This window comes from Pantherophis guttatus, chromosome 1, assembly GCF_059756535.1.
Source record: "Pantherophis guttatus breed Tessera chromosome 1, ASM5975653v1, whole genome shotgun sequence".
Taxonomy (NCBI): domain Eukaryota; kingdom Metazoa; phylum Chordata; class Lepidosauria; order Squamata; family Colubridae; genus Pantherophis; species Pantherophis guttatus.
In genome coordinates, this window is record NC_142063.1 from 345,037,323 (window position 1) to 345,054,666 (window position 17,344).

General features: G+C 46.7%; 1 protein-coding gene across 1 annotated transcript in view; it reads right to left on the bottom strand.

The window, feature by feature from the left end:
- The window catches only part of SLC47A1 (solute carrier family 47 member 1), a 45,692-nt gene extending 33,144 nt beyond the window's left edge, over window positions 1–12,548 (bottom strand). The window contains exons 1-2 of the mRNA XM_060685626.2: window positions 12,136–12,548; window positions 1,383–1,484 (exon numbers count right to left, since the gene is read on the bottom strand). Coding sequence (XP_060541609.2) covers window positions 1,383–1,484; window positions 12,136–12,282 — 249 coding nt within the window. The 5' untranslated portion in view covers window positions 12,283–12,548. The remainder of the gene's footprint in view (window positions 1–1,382; window positions 1,485–12,135) is intronic.
- Window positions 12,549–17,344: the final 4,796 nt, after the last annotated feature.

Sequence of the window (17,344 nt, forward strand, 5' to 3'; positions counted from 1 at the left end):
GTCCACCCATCTTAAAGCATGCTGGCTGGGGGATTCTGGGAGTGGAAGTCCACCCGTCTTAAAGCAGGCTGGCTGGGGGATTCTGGGAGTTGAAGTCCACCCATCTTAAAGCAGGCTGGCTGGGGGATTCTGGGAGTTGAAGTCCACCCATCTTAAAGCAGGCTGGCTGGGGAATTCTGGGAGTGGAAGTCCACCCATCTTAAAGCAGGCTGGCTGGGGAATTCTGGGAGTGGAAGTCCACCCGTCTTAAAGCAGGCTGGCTGGGGAATTCTGGGAGTTGAAGTCCACCCATCTTAAAGCATGCTGGCTGGGGAATTCTGGGAGTGGAAGTCCACCCATCTTAAAGCATGCCAGCTAGGGAATTCTGGGAGTGGAAGTCCACCCCTCTTAAAGCATGCTGGCTGGGGAATTCTGGGAGTGGAAGTCCACTCATCTTAAAGCATGCTGGCTGGGGGATTCTGGGAGTGGAAGTCCACCCGTCTTAAAGCATGCAGGCTGGGGAATTCTGGGAGTGGAAGTCCACCCCTCTTAAAGCAGGCTGGCTGGGGAATTCTGGGAGTGGAAGTCCACCCGTCTTAAAGCATGCAGGCTGGGGAATTCTGGGAGTGGAAGTCCACCCCTCTTAAAGCAGGCTGGCTGGGGAATTCTGGGAGTGGAAGTCCATCCATCTTAAAGCATGCAGGCTGGGGAATTCTGGGAGTGGAAGTCCACTCATCTTAAAGCATGCAGGCTGGGGAATTCTGGGAGTGGAAGTCCACTCATCTTAAAGCATGCAGGCTGGGGAATTCTGGGAGTGGAAGTCCATCCATCTTAAAGCATGCAGGCTGGGGAATTCTGGGAGTGGAAGTCCACTCATCTTAAAGCATGCAGGCTGGGGAATTCTGGGAGTGGAAGTCCATCCATCTTAAAGCATGCAGGCTGGGGAATTCTGGGAGTGGAAGTCCACCCCTCTTAAAGCAGGCTGGCTGGGGAATTCTGGGAGTGGAAGTCCACCCCTCTTAAAGCAGGCTGGCTGGGGAATTCTGGGAGTGGAAGTCCACCCATTTTAAAGCATGCAGGCTGGGGAATTCTGGGAGTGGAAGTCCATCCATCTTAAAGCATGCAGGCTGGGGAATTCTGGGAGTGGAAGTCCATCCATCTTAAAGCAGGCTGGCTGGGGGATTCTGGGAGTGGAAGTCCACCCATTTTAAAGCATGCAGGCTAGGGAATTCTGGGAGTGGAAGTCCACTCATCTTAAAACATGCTGGCTGGGGGATTCTGGGAGTGGAAGTCCGCACATCCATGCGCCAGTCAATAGTCAATCCTCACCTTCTCTAATTCTACCGGGGTGACAGTGCTAGAAAATCTCTTTTCCTTCTTCGGCTAAGCGGGGATGTACCTACCGAGACGGCAAGGGTGACGGCATCCAGTTCCACCTTGCCCAGGTGGCCGCAGAAGATGGAGCTCACCACACTGATCAAGAAGCCCAACAGTTGGGCTGTGAACTGGGGAGGAAATTCCAAAGTTAGAGGATCATCCTGAAAGTCGTTTAAATATTTACTTCTGAAAGTCATTCTCTTAAATGGACAAGCCAAACACCACCGTCCGGTATTACCAAACCGCACACTTGTCTCCCAGTGGGGCGTATCTGAGATTGGAATTATAGAATAATAAGAGTTGGAAGGGACCCTGGAGGTCTTCTAGTCCAACCCCCTGCTCAAGCAGGAGACCTTATACCATTTCAGATAAATGGTTGTCCAATCTCGTTTAAAACGTCCAGTGTTGGAGCATTCACAACTTCTGGTGGCAAGTTGTTCCACTGGTTAATTGTTCTCACTGTCAGGAAATTCCTCCTTAGTTCTAAGTTGCTTCTCTCCTTGATGAGTTTCCATCCGTTGCTTCTTCTCCTGCCTTCAGGTGCTTTGGAGAATAGGGTGACCCCGTCTTATTTGGGGCAGCCCCTCAAATATTGGAACACTGCTATCCTGGTCTTCTTCTGGAAACCCACCCCTAACCACCTTGTCCTTCTGAGTTTCCAATAATCTGCCATTTTTACTTCTGGTGTTTTACTTTCTGGTTTCAAATGTCATGGAAAATGGTTCTTCAGCCAGAGACTAGCTTGCTAAAGTTAAGTGAAAAGTGTCCAGATAGTTGTGGAAATACGGTGTATGGTGGTGATTGAGGGGAAAGGGAATTCAAGTATTTTTCCAGGTGCTAAATTCAATACCCCAATACGATATATAAACAATATATAAGCAGATAGAGGGATGGACGGACAGATGGATGGATAGATGGATAAGGAGACAGACAGACAGATGCATATGTAGATAGATAGATAGATGAGAGATAGATAGATGGATGGTGAGTGGATGTGTAACAGACAGACGGATGGATGGACAGGTAATTATGTGAATGGATGGATACATAGACAGATGGACAGACAGATGGATAGATGGATAAGGAGACAGGCAGACGGATAGATAGATAGATAGATAGATAGATAGATAGATAGATAGATAGATGAGAGATAGATGGATGGAAGATGGACAGACCGATGGATAAGGAGACAGACAGACGGATAGATAGATAGATAGATAGATAGATAGATAGATAGATAGATAGATAGATGGATGGATGGACAGGTAATTATGTGAATGGATGAATACATAGACAGATGGACAGACAGATGGACAGATGGATAAGGAGACAGACAGACGTATATGTAGATAGATAGATAGATAGATAGATAGATAGATAGATAGATAGATAGATAGATGGATGGAGGGTGGATGTGTAACAGACAGATGGATGGATAGACAGGTAATTATGTGAATGGATGGATAGGGTGAGTAGATAAGTAGATACATGGATGGATAGATGAGGAATATGTAGACAGAGAGACAAATGGACAGATGGATGGGTAAGTAGGTATATTATAGGTAGGTAGATGGTATGTGGATGGATGGATAGGTGCAGGGAAGGAAGGATAAAGGGGTGGATGGACGAATGCGTGGGTAGGTAGAAACATGGATGGATGGAAGTAGGGATATGTAGACAGAGAGATGGTTGGACAGATGGGTAGGTAGGTAGATGGATGGATGGGTATGTAGGCTGATGGATGGAGGGAGGGAGGGATGAAGGGTGGATGTAGAGATAGATGAATGGATGGTTGGGAGGGAGGGAGGGAGAGTAGGTACATGGATGGATGGATGGATGGATGCAAGGATACGTATACAGGCGGACGGATGGAAGGATAGGTAGGTACATGGATGGATGGACATGTAGATGGATGGATAGGTCGATAGGTGGATACATGAATGCAGGGGTGGGATTTGGACCGGTTCGAGAAAACCGGATACTAATTTTACATCTGGTTCGCCGAACCGGTAGTTGCAAGGACTGACTGGCCCCTCCCACTCCACCCCTCCCCTCCCAGGAGTCTCTATATGGCCTGTTTTAGGTGCAGGGTCCGCGCGGAGTGCGAAAAATGGGCCTCCTGGAAATACCGGAAGTTTGGATGGCCTCCGGAGCCTGGGGAAGGCTGTTTTTGCCCCTCCCAGAGGCTCGAGGAAAGCCTCCAGAGCCTGGGGAGGGCGAAAATGCCCCCCCATGGTGCAGGAGGCCGAGTAGGCCCCGCCCACCCAAGCAACCAGACAGAGAACCAGTTGCTAAAATTTTTCAATCCCACCCCTGCATGAATGAGTAGGTAGGTAGCAGGGGTGGGTTCTAAATTTTTTTACTACCAGTTCTGTGGGCGTGGCTCATTTTGTGGGTGTGGCTTGGAGGTCATGTGACTAGGTGGGCGTGGCTAGCTGGCCAGAGTCATTTCTGGAAGGTCCTCGCACTTACGACCAGTCCTCGCACTTACGACCCGACTCATTTGTTTGCTTTTAACACTGATCAGCTGTAGGGCGGCCCTTTGAAGCCCCGCGGCAAGAGTTTAAACAGTTTTTTTTCCCCTCTAGTCATCAGCTGGGACTCAGGAGGCAGCAATAGATTGGGGGTGGGGCCAAATAAAAGGTAAGAATAACGTGGGGGGGGAGGGAGAACCGGTTTGGTGACGTCATATCGTCACCGCTACCGGCTCGGCCGAACCGGACCGAACCGGGAGGAACCCACCACTGGTAGGTAGATACATGGGTGGACGGATGGATAGAGGAATAGACAGACAGATGACAGACGTTGCAAAATACGTTTGCTTCAGCCTATCATTCTGGCTCTGCAACGCTCCACACTCGCGTGCCCTACCTAAGAGTCACCTCCTGCCAATCAAAGCGAGCGTTCGACACACCGGGAGCTCTCTCTCTCTCTCTCTCTCTCTCTCTCTCTCTCTCTCTCTCTCTCTCCCCTTGCGGTCTGCAATCCTCCGAGCCAGACAAACACTCCTTGTGTCTTTTGGTCCCAAAGAGTTTGATCTGGCTCTCGGAACCTGGGAATGCAAACTTTAGCTTGGCGCGTTCTGCACTGAAGGGAAAGACGCCAAGATAAGCGACATCCACCTGGATTAAGTCGGTTTATGCAATCTCCACCCGGCGCGTTTACGTGAGCTATCCGATCTAGGGGCTGACCTTTCTCCCGGCTAAAGGGCGACATGGGGGGGGGGGAGTTACGAAAGGATTTTTATCAAGGAGCAAAGGACAGAAAGTTAGAAAGCATCGTCCTCTCCTCCAAAGCACCAGAAGGCAGGACAAGGAGCGACGGAAGCAACCTGGAATTAAGGAGAAGCTTCCTGACAGTTAGAACAATTCATCGGTGGAACTGCTTGCCACCAGAAGTTGTGGGTGCTTCATCACTGAAGGTTTTTAAGAAGGGACTGGATAGCCACTTGTCTGGAATGGTATAGGTCTCCTAACAGGTCCCTTCCAGCTCTCCTCTCCTCTCTTCTCCTCTCCTCTCCTCTCCTCTCCTCCTCTCCTCTCGGAGGTCATCTAGTCCAACCTCTCACCCAAGCAAGGACATCCTACACCATTTCTGACAGGGGGCAGCCCAGTCTCTTCTTGAAAGCTTCCAGTGATGAAGCTCCCACAACTTCTGAAGGCAACTTCTGTTCCATGGGTTTATTTATTATTTTTATTAATTAAATTTCTATACCGCCCTTCTCCAAATAGGACTCAGGGCGGTGCACAGCCAAGGTAAAAACAGAGCATACAAAATTTAAAAACAGTATTGAAATAATTAAATATTTTGGCCGTAAATTAAAACAACCCAATTTAAAATCAATTTAAAATTTAACTCAAGCCAGCCCAGCTAGTTGAAATAAATAGGTTTTCAGGGCCCGACGAAAAATCCGGAGGTCTGTTATTGTACGTAACTCTGGGGGGAGGTTGTTCCAGAGGGTGGGCGCCATCAGAGAGAAGGCTCTCCCCCTGGGGGTCGCCAGCCGACATTGTCGGTTGATCGGTAGTAAAAGTATCTTTTCTCTAATGGAGTCAAGGGTCTTTCTTTCCAAGGGGAGTAAGCTGGGGCCAGCCTGACACTACCTGTATCAGCAGTTCCTCCCGGTTCGGCCCGGTTCGTGAGAGCCGATAGCGGTGACAATATGACGTTACCGAACCGGTTCTCTATCTTCCGGAGCTGGCCCTCCCGCCCGCCCCGGCGTTATGCCGACCTTATATGTCGGGTTTTTTTGCCCATCTGAAAGGTGTGGCAGAACGGATTGCTGCGCGCGACTGAAGAGGCGATCGCACGCGAAGCGCGCACACAAAGAGAACCGGTAGTAAAGCCGATTAGAACCCACCCCTGACCTGTAGCCGGGATGGAAGGGACTTTAGAGGACTTCTAGTCGAACGAAGGCAAATCCAGGACAACCATCCCCAAACTTGAGATGCTCCAACTTCTGAAGCCAAACCTTCTCCTTCAAACCCAACCCGAAATGGTGACTATAAAGAAGATATTTTCTGGAAAATTTGGAAACCATTCGTGGACTATGCGCTGGGAAAATTGGATGCTTCGGTACCTGTACCCCGAGAACGTGGATTTTGGCGATCATGAGGATATATCCGAAGAACCAAATCTTCCTTTCTTATGTATAGCACAGGGTGAAGTATTGTATATGCTGTTTGTAATGTTATTTTAATAATAAATAATTTAAAATTTAATAGAGCCTGGTGGCGCAGCAGACTAATAGCCTGTTATTATCATCCAGCTGCCTGCAATTACTGCTAGTTCGAATCTCTCCAAGGCTCAAGGTTGACTCAGCCTTCCATCCTTTCTAAGGTAGGTAAATTGAGGACCCAGTTTGTGGGGGCAATAAGCTGACTTTGTATAAATATACAAAAGGATGAAGGCTATTGCTTAATGCATTGTAAGCTGCCCTGAGTCTCCGGAGAAGAGAATTAATTTTTTAATTAAATTAATTTAATTAATTAAATTAAAAAATAAAAAATAAAAATAAAAAATAAAAAACAAACCCAACCCGGAATTTTTTTTCTGCCTGAAGCAATATCTGGAAAATATCAAGGCTGGACATTATCAGATGATGATCTTAGCTGACTGGGAGTCAGATGTTTCTCATCCGGCAAGGGACAAAGGCCGGCTCAGTTGGGAATAGGGGATGTCCCCTTCTCCAGAACACCGAGAAATAGCACAAACTCTCCGGCCGCCGGCAAAAAGAAAAGAGGAACGCCAGTTGCTCGCACGTAAACCAAGCATTAAGTTCAGGGGGCGGGTTGCAACCCATTTAGCGATGCCCAAGGATATAAGCCGTCTTGCAATTTCCGGCTTCAGATCGGAGGTAAAAAGCTTGCCGTAAATTCCAGGAAATTCCCCCAAAAAGATTCCCGTTGGAAAACCCTTCCCAAATGGTGAATGGATTTATAAATGGAGGAGCATCAGGAAGGGGAGGGATACTATCCAACAGATACAAGAGCTCGAAGAGGCCACTGGATTTTCTGCTTTTTCTTTGAAGACTTTTCGCTTCTCACCTAAGAAGCTTCTTCAGCTCTGTGTGCGCTAAATACATTTGCCGCCTCGAGTGATTTGTAAAAAAAAAAAAAAAACAATCAAAAGGCAAGTATACAAAGACTTAAATAAAAGCATTTCTGTAATTTTATTTTTGGCAGGTGACTGAAGGAACTTTTTTTAAAAAAGGAAAAACAGAGTTATCTTTTGTAGGAACCCTGATTTACGACTGGCCAATGTTTGTCTTGTAATTCTTCCCAAAAGAGGCCTCTGAGCTGACGAAAATGGATGGACGGATGGAGAAATAAGAAACAAAAGAGTCATAAAAAAGAGACTTGATCACTCGATCAAGGTTTCCATTATCAGCTCAAGGTGGGCAGAGCCCAGAAGCTTATGTGAGTAATAAGGACAAAAATCCAAGAAACAGTCTATAAAACTAAAATTATGCCAGAAAAAAAAAGGAAGACAGCCAAAAAATCAGAACAGGGGTGAAATCCAGCAGGTTCTGACAGGTTCTGGCGAACCGGCAGCGGAAATTTTGAGCAGTTCAGAGAACCGGCAAATACCAATTCTGGCTGGCCCTAGAGAGGGGTGGGAATGGAGATTTTGCAATATCCTTCCCCTGGAGTGGGCTGGGAATGGAGATTTTGCAGTATCCTTCCCCTGCCACGCCCACCCCGCCACGCCCACAGAACCGGTAGTAAAAAAAAATTGGATTTCACCACTGCTCCCTTTTCCCACTCACTTACAGATAGTCCTTGACTTACCACCGTTCATTTAGCGACCGTTCGAAGTTGCAACGTCGCTTTAAAAAAGGGACTTTTTCACACTTACGACCGCTCCGGCATCCCTGCGGTCACGTGATAAAAAATTCAGACACGTGGCAACCGGTTCCTATTTATGATGGTCACAGCATCCCGGGGTCACGTGATCCCCTTTTGCGACCGCCTGACAAGCAAGAGCCACGGGGAAGGCAGATTCACTTAACAACCATGTTAATAACTGCAGCGATTCACTTAACAATGGTGGCAAGAAAGGTCGTAAAATGAGGGGAAAACCCACTTAACGCCTGTCTCGCTTAGCAACAAAAATGTGGGGCTCGATTGCGGTCGTAAGCCAAGGACTACCTGTCATTGGCTTAACTCCAGCTTTTTTACATTCTTCCTTCTAGCGTTGGGTAAGGCGTGGTAGACTGCCTTGAGACATAGAGGTTCTTTTCAGCCATCCAGGCAAAAGCCCTGTCCCCAATCTCTTATCCATTCCTCTCTCCAGCCTGGGGGAAGGACCATTCAATCATCCAACTTCTAGAATTTATAAGATTATAGAATTGTAGAACTGGAGGGGACCTCAAAGGTCCTCTAGTCCAACCCCCCCCACGGGCCAAATCAGGAGTCCTTATACCCAGGGGTGGGTTCTAAATTTTTTTACTACCGGTTCTGTAGGCGTGGCTTATTTTGTGGGTGTGGCTTGGAGGCCATGTGACTAGGTGGGCGTGGCTAGCTGGTCAGAGTCATTTCTGGAAGATCCTCGCACTTACGACCAGTCCTCGCACTTACGACCCGACTCATTTGTTTGCTTTTAACACTGATCAGCTGTAGGGCGGCCCTTTGAAGCCCCCCAGCAAGAATTTAAACAGTTTTTTTTCCCTCTAGTCATCAGCTGGGACTCAGGAGGCAGCAACAGATTGGGGATGGGACCAAATAAAAGGTAAGAATAAAGTGGGGAGGGCGGGGGGGAGAACCGGTTTGATGACGTCATATCGTCACCGCTACCGGCTCGACGGAACCGGCGGAACCGGGAGGAACCCACCACTGCTTATACCAGGGATCAGCAACCTGTGGCTCTGGAGCCGCATGTGGCTCTTTCACCCCTCTGCTGCGGCTCCCTGTTTAAGGTTGCCGACTCCTGCCATCCTGAACAAATGGCTGTCCAATCAGAAGGTTGTATCTCTTCCCTTTGACACCTTCTGGGGTCTACGCCCCGTATTTTTTGGGCGGAGAGGGGCTGGGGAGGGGGCAGAAGGAGGTGGGATCTGTTTTTGGAAACCAGCCGGCAGGCGGTGGGTTGTGGGGGCAGGGGTTAGAGGTTTAAAACTCTGTTAAAACCTGTGAATACAGAGCTGATTTCTTTATTTGCTAACTCAGGGGTCTGCAACCTTAAGCACTCAAAGAGCCATTTGGACCCGTTTCCCACAGAAAAGAAAACACCGGGAGCCACAAAACCCTTCCCGTGCCTGACTATTTCCTGAGCGGCCACAAAACTAGCATATGTAGTTGAATTAAATGTTCTATATTCTTCCGAAACTTTTCTTGGATTTATCCATGGATGGCCTACCGGAGGTTGAAAAGCTCAATAAATCGCGTCCCGGCAGGTGTCGCACATTGGCGGTTGTGATGCCTATTTTGAGTGACAGGGAGCCGCAGCAGAGGGGTGAAAGAGCCACATGTGGCTCCAGAGCTGCAGGTTGCCGACCCCTGTGCTAACTCAACAGTCCAAAGAAATAACAGCGTCGCCTTGAATAATTCATTCATTCATTCATTCATTCATTCATTGGAAAGAGGGCTGTTTAATTAATTTGTTTGCCACACGGGTAGTCCTCAATTTACAACAGTTCACTTAGTGACCGTTCAGAGTTACAACGGCACTGAAAAACAGCGACGTATGCTCATTTTTCACACTTAACGACCGCTGCAGCATTCCCCAGGGTCAGGTGATTTACATTCGGATGCTTGGCAACGGACTCACATTTATGACGGTCGCCGCGTCCACAGGGGCTCCCGCGGGATTCCCCTTTTGCGAACCTTCCGACAAGCCAAGTCAAACGTGGAAGCCGGATTCGCTTAACGACTGTGTGACTAGGTTAAACAACCGCCGTGATTCGTTTTAACAACTGAGGCAAGAAAAGTCGCAAAATGGGGCAAAACCACCCTCTCACTCAGCAAACAGAAATTTTAAGTTGAAGACTACCCGTACTCAGTGGTTGGGATTCAGCCGGTTCGTGCAAACCGGTTGTGAAATTGCTGGCTGGCCCCGCCCTGCCTCAGCCCTTCACGCTCTGCCCCTTCCAGGAATCCCCATGCGCCCCGTTTTGGCTCCCAGGTAAGTGCAGGGAGGCCTACTAGGCCCAAAATGGGGTGCAGTGGGTACATGCCCCCCGGCCCGTTTTTGCTCCCAGGGGGGGTGCAGGGGGTGTCACACCCCCTGGGCACGCCCACCATGGCCACGCCCACCCAGCCGGTCATTAGGGCAGAGAACCGGTTGTTCAATTATTTGAATCCCACCACTGCCTGTACTCATAAAAAGTGGGTGCACAGAATCACCCCCCCAAAATATCTGGTTCCCCTAACCCTAACAAACCACAATCGGGTGGATCAAGAGGTGATCAATTCTGCCCCCTTCCTCAAACTTAAATTTTTATATTATTATTTTTTTAAAAAAAAAACAACTTTCTCCCCCTGCTTTTCGCACCAGCCTTCGGTGCACCCCAAATTTCTGGCTCTCCTTTCTCCCCCCCCCCCACCCCATCCTTTTAACTCCTTCTTCTGCGTTCACACAACCTTCCCAGCCAAAAGAAAAAAAAATGATCCCGTTTGCCACTCCGCTTGGAAAGCATTTGGCTTCCTGCCGGCTAAGTCTAATTGATTCTCGGGGTTCTAATTGATTCCTTAATTGATTCTCGAGGTTCAGATAAAGGATCCTCACATATCAATTATTGACAGAAATGGGAGAGGGAAGGGTGGGGCAGGAGTGTGTGTCCATTCACACGACCTAGAGCTAAAATGGTGAGAATTTAGTTCTATCCCAGCTCCAAATAATCACATTTATTTAGCGGGTCATGGGAATGAAAGAACTAAAAGAAAAACAGGATGTGTTGATTTCCATTCCAGCAAAAAGAAACAAGATTAATCCGCCTGGCAACTAAACTAAAATGGAGAGAATTTAATTTCCTTCCAGCTGAAATAAACGTGTATAATCCGGCGGGTCGTATGAACAAACCAAGAAAAAAAATCGGGGTGAGTTTATTCCCGTCCCAATCCCAATTAACACGTGTATAATCCAAGGAGCCGTGTGAACGAAGTAAGAAAAATCGGGGTGAGTTTATTCCCGTCCCAACCCCAATGAACACGTATATAATCCAGCGGGTCGTGTGAACAAACCAAGAAAAAAAATGGGGCGAGTTTATTCCCATCCCAATCCCAATTAACACGTGTAGAATCCAGCGAGTTGTGTGAACGAAGTAAGAAAAATTGGGGCGAGTTTATTCCCGTCCCAATCCCAATTAACACGTGTAGAATCCAGCGAGTTGTGTGAACGAAGGAAGAAAAATTGGGGTGAGTTTATTCTCGTCCCAATCCCAATTAACACAGGTATAATCAAGGGGATGGAGTGAACGAACCAAGATAAAATGGGCTGAATTTATTCCCTTTCCAACACCAATTAACATGTGGATAATCCGGTGGGTCCTGTGAACAAACCAAGAAAAAAACGGGGCGAATTTATTCCCATTCCAGCCCCAATTAACACATGTATAATCTGGCGGGTTGTGTGAACGAACCAAGAAAAAATGGGGCGACTTTATTCCCGTTCCAGCCCCAATTAACACGTGTATAATCTAGCCGGTCCTGGTGAGTTTATTCCCGTCCCAATCCCAATTAACACGTGTATAATCCAGCCGGTCATGTGAACGAACCAAGAAAAAAATGGGGCGAGTTTATTCCTGTCCCCACCCCAATTAACATGTGTAGAATCCAGGGGGTCGTGTGAACGGACCAAGATAAAATGGGTTGAATTTATTCCCATCCCAACCCCAATTAACACGTGTATAATCCGGTGAGTCCTGTGAACGAACCAAGAAAAAAAGGGGGCCAGTTCATTCCCTTTCCAGCCCCAATTAACACGTGTATAATCTAGCCGGTCCTGGTGAGTTTACTCCCGTCCCAACCCCAATTAACACGTGTATAATCCGGCGGGTCGTGTGAACGAACTAGGAAAAAATGGGGCTAGGTTATTTCCGTCCCAACACCAATTAACACGTGTATAATCTAGTCGGTCCTGGTGAGTTTATTCCCGTCCCAGCCCCAATGAACACGTCTAGAATCCAGCCGGTCGTGTGAACGAAGTAAGAAAAAACCGGGCCGAGTTTATTCCCCTCCCAACCCCAATGAACACGTGTAGAATCCGGCGGGTCGTGTGAACGAAGCAACTGGAGCCCGGAGGGTCTTTTTCCCCCGCTTCCCTTCCCCGATCCCTGCTTACCACGGGCCCTCCGATCTTGATCAGCTCCCGGGCTTCCTGCCAAGCGCCGACGGGCAGGAGGCGGCGGAGGCGGCGGGCGCAACGGGAAGCCGAGGGCGGCGGCGGGGAAGGCGGGGAAGGCGGGCGACTCCGAGCCGGCTCCTCCATCACGATCTCGGCGGGGCCCCTTCGGCCATGGAGGGGGCTGGATGGGAGGGAGGGGAGCCGCTCAACGGCCGAGGCGGCAGCAGGAGAAGCAGCGGCGGCGGCTCCAGCAGCTGCGGCTCCCGCGGCCACGTGAAGCCAGGCGAGCAGGGGGCGTGGCCTGGGGGGGAATCCCCGCCGCTATTGGGTGGGACGCGCTGTGACGCGCGCGCCAAGCGGGGGGGGGCGCTGGGGAGGGGGGCTTGCCCCGCCCACTCCCCCCAAAGGCTGGGCTTCCCCTGGGTGGGCGCGGGACACACCACACGCACGCACTGGCCCCCTCCTCTGAAGGCACACTGGGATGGAGGGATGCAGATAATAAATGAGATAGATAGATAGATAGATAGATAGATAGATAGATAGATAGATAGAGGATAGATAGATAGATAGATAGATAGATAGATAGATAGATAGATAGATAGAGGATAGATAGAGAGATAGAGAGATAGATAGATAGATGATAGATAGATAGATAGATAGATAGATAGATAGATAGAGAGATAGAGAGATAGATAGATAGATGATAGATAGATAGATAGATAGATAGATAGATAGATAGATAGAGGATAGATAGAGAGCTAGAGAGATAGATAGATAGATGATAGATAGATAGATAGATAGATAGATAGATAGATAGATAGAGGATAGATAGATAGATAGATAGATAGATAGATAGATAGATAGATAGATGATAGATAGATAGATAGATAGATAGAGGATAGATAGATAGATATAGGGATGGATGGATATAGGGATGGATGGATGGATGCAGATGATAAATGATAGGTAGGTAGGTAGATGGATGAATGGATGGATGGATGGATACAGATGATAAATGAAAAATAGATAGGTAGGTGGATGGATGGATACAGATGATAAATGAGAGATAGGTAGGTATGTGGGTGGGTGGATGGATGGGTGGAGGGATACAGATAATAAAGGAAGGATGGATGGATGGATGGATGGATACAGATGATAAATGAGATAGATAGATGATAGATAGATAGATTAGATAGATAGATAGATAGACAGACAGACAGACAGACAGACAGACAGACAGACAGACAGATAGATATAGGGATGGATGGATGGATGGATACAGATGATAAATGATAGATGGATGGATGGATGGATGGATGGATGGATGGAGATGGATGGATGAATGGATGGATACAGATGATATGGATGGATGCATGGATGCAGATGGTGGATGGATGGATACAGATGATAAATGATAGATAGATAGATAGATAGATAGATAGATAGATAGATAGATACCCTGTTTCCCCAAAAATAAGACATCCCCTGATAATAAGCCCAATCAGGCTTTTGAGCACATGCGCTAAAATAAGCCTTCCCTTAAAATACACTGCTCAAAAAAATAAAGGGAACCCAAGCAGAAGACATCCGAGATCTGAATGAATGAAATAGCCTGATTAAATACTTTGTTCGTTACATACAGTAGTTTTGTGTTCCCTTTAGTTGTCTGAGCAGTGTATAAACTACTGTATGTAACGAACAAAGTATTTAATCAGGCTATTTCATTCATTCAGATCTCGGATGTCTTCTGCTTGTCTTCCCTTTATTTTTTTGAGCAGTGTATTTAAATGCAGAGCTGGAAATCTGGCAAGATGGCATCTTGCTCCGCATGCCCCAAAGTAATAAGACCTCCCCGAAAATAAGGCCAAGCATTTATTTCAGAGTTCAAAAAAAATATAAGACAGGGTCTTATTTTCAGGGAAACACGGTAGATAGATAGATGGATGGATGGATGGATATAGATGATATAGATGGATGGATGGATGGATGGATGGATAGATATAGACAGAGACAGAAACAATTATAAGTAGATGATTGATAGATGATATAAATAGAGAGATGATAGACAGATAAGGATGGATGGAGAGAGAAAGAGAAGAGAGAGAGAGAGACCGAATTTTGCTCAAGAGACTGGGGGGATCATAATGACTGTTGAATCATACTGTAAGTACGAGGACTGATCCTGATCATGTCCCTTCTTTCAGTGTTTTTGTAAGTTTGCTAAATGGTTGCAAGTCGAGGATTGCCTGTAGCGTACTTTCTCCTTGAATCTTCTTTTTCTTAGCTTTCTTGTATACCTTTTTCACTTTATCTTTACCGCCGATTTCTAATAAAAATTAGATATACTCAAAAAAAACAAACAAACCCGAACAAGGCGGGACAAGAAACTCCATCTGTCTTTCTCCAATAAAGCTTCATTGTCCATGCGCAAAGGTCAGGGCTGCCAGAGCAGAGTTACTACACTTCGGAGTTGCAAATATTTGCTCCGTCATCTGTGCTTAACTCAGGGGATGTCCCCGCATCCACAAGCCAGCTTCTTGGGTTGGTTTGTTTCCGGCGCACAGTCCGTTTTTCAGCCCCTCTTAGATTTGTGGCTCTCCCTGAATTTAATCTTTTATATATGTGTGTGTGTGTGTGTGTACTAGCTGGAGGGATGAGGTGGCTCAGTGGCTAAGACGCTGAGCTTGTCAATCAAAAGTTCAGCAATGGTTCGAATCCCTAGTGCCACGTAACGGGGTGAGCTCCCGTGACTTGTCCCAGCTTCTGCCAACCTAGCAGTTCGAAAGCACATAAAAAATGCAAGTAGAAAAATAGGGACCACTTTTAGTGGGAAGGTAACAGCGTTCCGTGCGCCTTTGGCATTGAGTCATGCCGGCCACATGACCACGGAGATATCTTCGGACAGCGCTGGCTCTTCGGCTTTGAAACAGAGATGAGCACCGCCCCCTAGAGCCGGGAACGACACACACATATGTGCAAGGGGAACCTTTACCTTTACCTTACATACTAGCTGATAACCTGGCATTGCCCGGGTTATATTTATTAATACACAGACACACAAACACACCGAGAGGTGTTAGGAGTGTCTTACCGCCACAGTATTTTTTTCCACAGAGTAAGTCATCTGTATACAAAGTTTGGTTGAAATTGCTCGAGGCGTTCCAGAGTTATGCTGGAACATACATACACACACACCCCTAAGGCTGCTCGGGGTGTCTTATCCTCACAGTATTTGTTTCCAGATAGTAAGTCATCTGTGTACCTTCCCACCAAAGATGGTCCCTATTTTTCTACTTGCGTTTTTTACCTGCTTTCGAACTGCTAGGTTGGCAGAAGCTGGGACAAGTCACGGGAGCTCACCCCGTTACGCGGCGCTAGGGATTCGAACCGCTGAACTGCCGACCTTTCGATTGATAGGCTCAGTGTCTTAGCCACTGAGCCACCGTGTCCCTCTCTGGTAATATACCCAACAAGAATATTTCTGGTTTCAGAGTTGTTCCTACTGGGTATCTTTCCAGAAAAAATTAGTAAGGAAAATGCATATTTGATTATACACGTAATAATAGCTGCAAGAATTGTGAATGCTCAAAAAATTGGAAATCAGAGAAAACACCTTTGGAAGAAGTAATAAAAAAAAATTTTAGACTCTGCAGAAATGAATAGATTAACTTTGATGATTAAAGATAAGGAGGAATCAGAATATTTTAAAACATGGAACTATTTTTACACTTGGTTGGAAAAGAGATACAAATGATTAATACTATAATTATGTACAAATGATGATTATAATATTGAATTTAGAAATGAACTGTTAGAACAGTTTGGATGAATATGAAGATAGAAGAAACTTATGGAAGATGGAAAAGAAGCCTAGAAGATAACACCGAGATGTCACAGGGAAGGGAGGATTGATGTATTAAATGTTTGTCTGTCTTAAAAAATAAAATAAAAAATTATTTTAAAAAAAGGAATATTTCTGGTTTCAAATCTATGCGTTGCTTTATCATTTTTTTCTAACCCAAGTACGTATTTTAGTCCAGTATTTTTTTTTTTTTTTTTGCCTTTGGGTATGTCCCTGAAACTTAATCCTAATGTCCATTTTTGACCCCCGTACGATAAGAATATTTGAATTTTTATCTCTTTCGTATCTAGAATTGCGAGAGACATATCGCTTCAACGATAGGATTAAATTCTTTCACGTTCACAACCCCAATATATGATTTTTTTTTTGCGTTTGCAAAATACGTCAAGGACAAAAATGACCCCTGCTAAGTTCCTGGCACTGGGGAAAAAAAGAGCCACTTATGACCGGTCCTCGGGTTTATGACCGTCACAGCATTCCCTACGATCACATGATCAAAATTTGGGCACTGGGCAACTGGCATGTAATTCTCCATTTACAACTCACCGAGTGGTTCTGGACTGTGTGATTCATGTAACAGCTGGAGAGCTTTGCTTAACGTTTATGGCAGAAAATGGTCGTAACAGCAGGGCGACTCACTTAGCAACCGTCTTGCTTAGCAATGGAAATTCTGGTCTCCACTGCGGTCGAGGAGTACTTATATTTTAAAAGGATAATAAGAGATGATAATTTGAGTCTGGTCATTTGGGTCTCCAAGACATCTCCATTGCTAGGGCTTTCTCTCCAGAGTGCTCTCTGCCCAGCCTGGTCCTTCATGTCTCCCAATGGGCAATCATTTCTGTTGTAAATGAGTCCCTCCTCTTCCTCCTCCTCCTCCTCCTCCTCCTCCTCCTCCTATTCTTCCTCTCCTTCTTCTTTCCTCTTCCTCCTCCTCCTCCTCTTCTTCTTCCCCGTCCTCCTCCTCCTCCTCCTCCTCCTCTTCTTCTTCTTCTCCTCCTTCTCCTTCTTCTTTCTCCTTCTTCTTCTTTCTTCTTCTTTCTCCTTCTCCTCTTCTTCTCCTTCTCCTTCTCCTTCTCCTCCTCCTTTTCTTCCTCTCCTTCTTCTTCTTTCCTCTTCTTCTTCTCCCTCTTCTTCTTCCTCCACCCCCTCCTCCCCGCTCCTCCTCCTCTTCTTCTTCTTCTTCTTCCTCTCATTCTCATTCTCATTCTTCTTCCTTCTCCTCCTCTTCTTCCTCTTCTTCTTCTTTCACTGCTCCTCCTTCTTCCTCTCCTTCTTCTTTCCTCTTCCTCTTCTTCCTCCTCCTCCCTTTCTTCTTCTCCCTCTTTTTCTTCCTCCTCTCCCTCC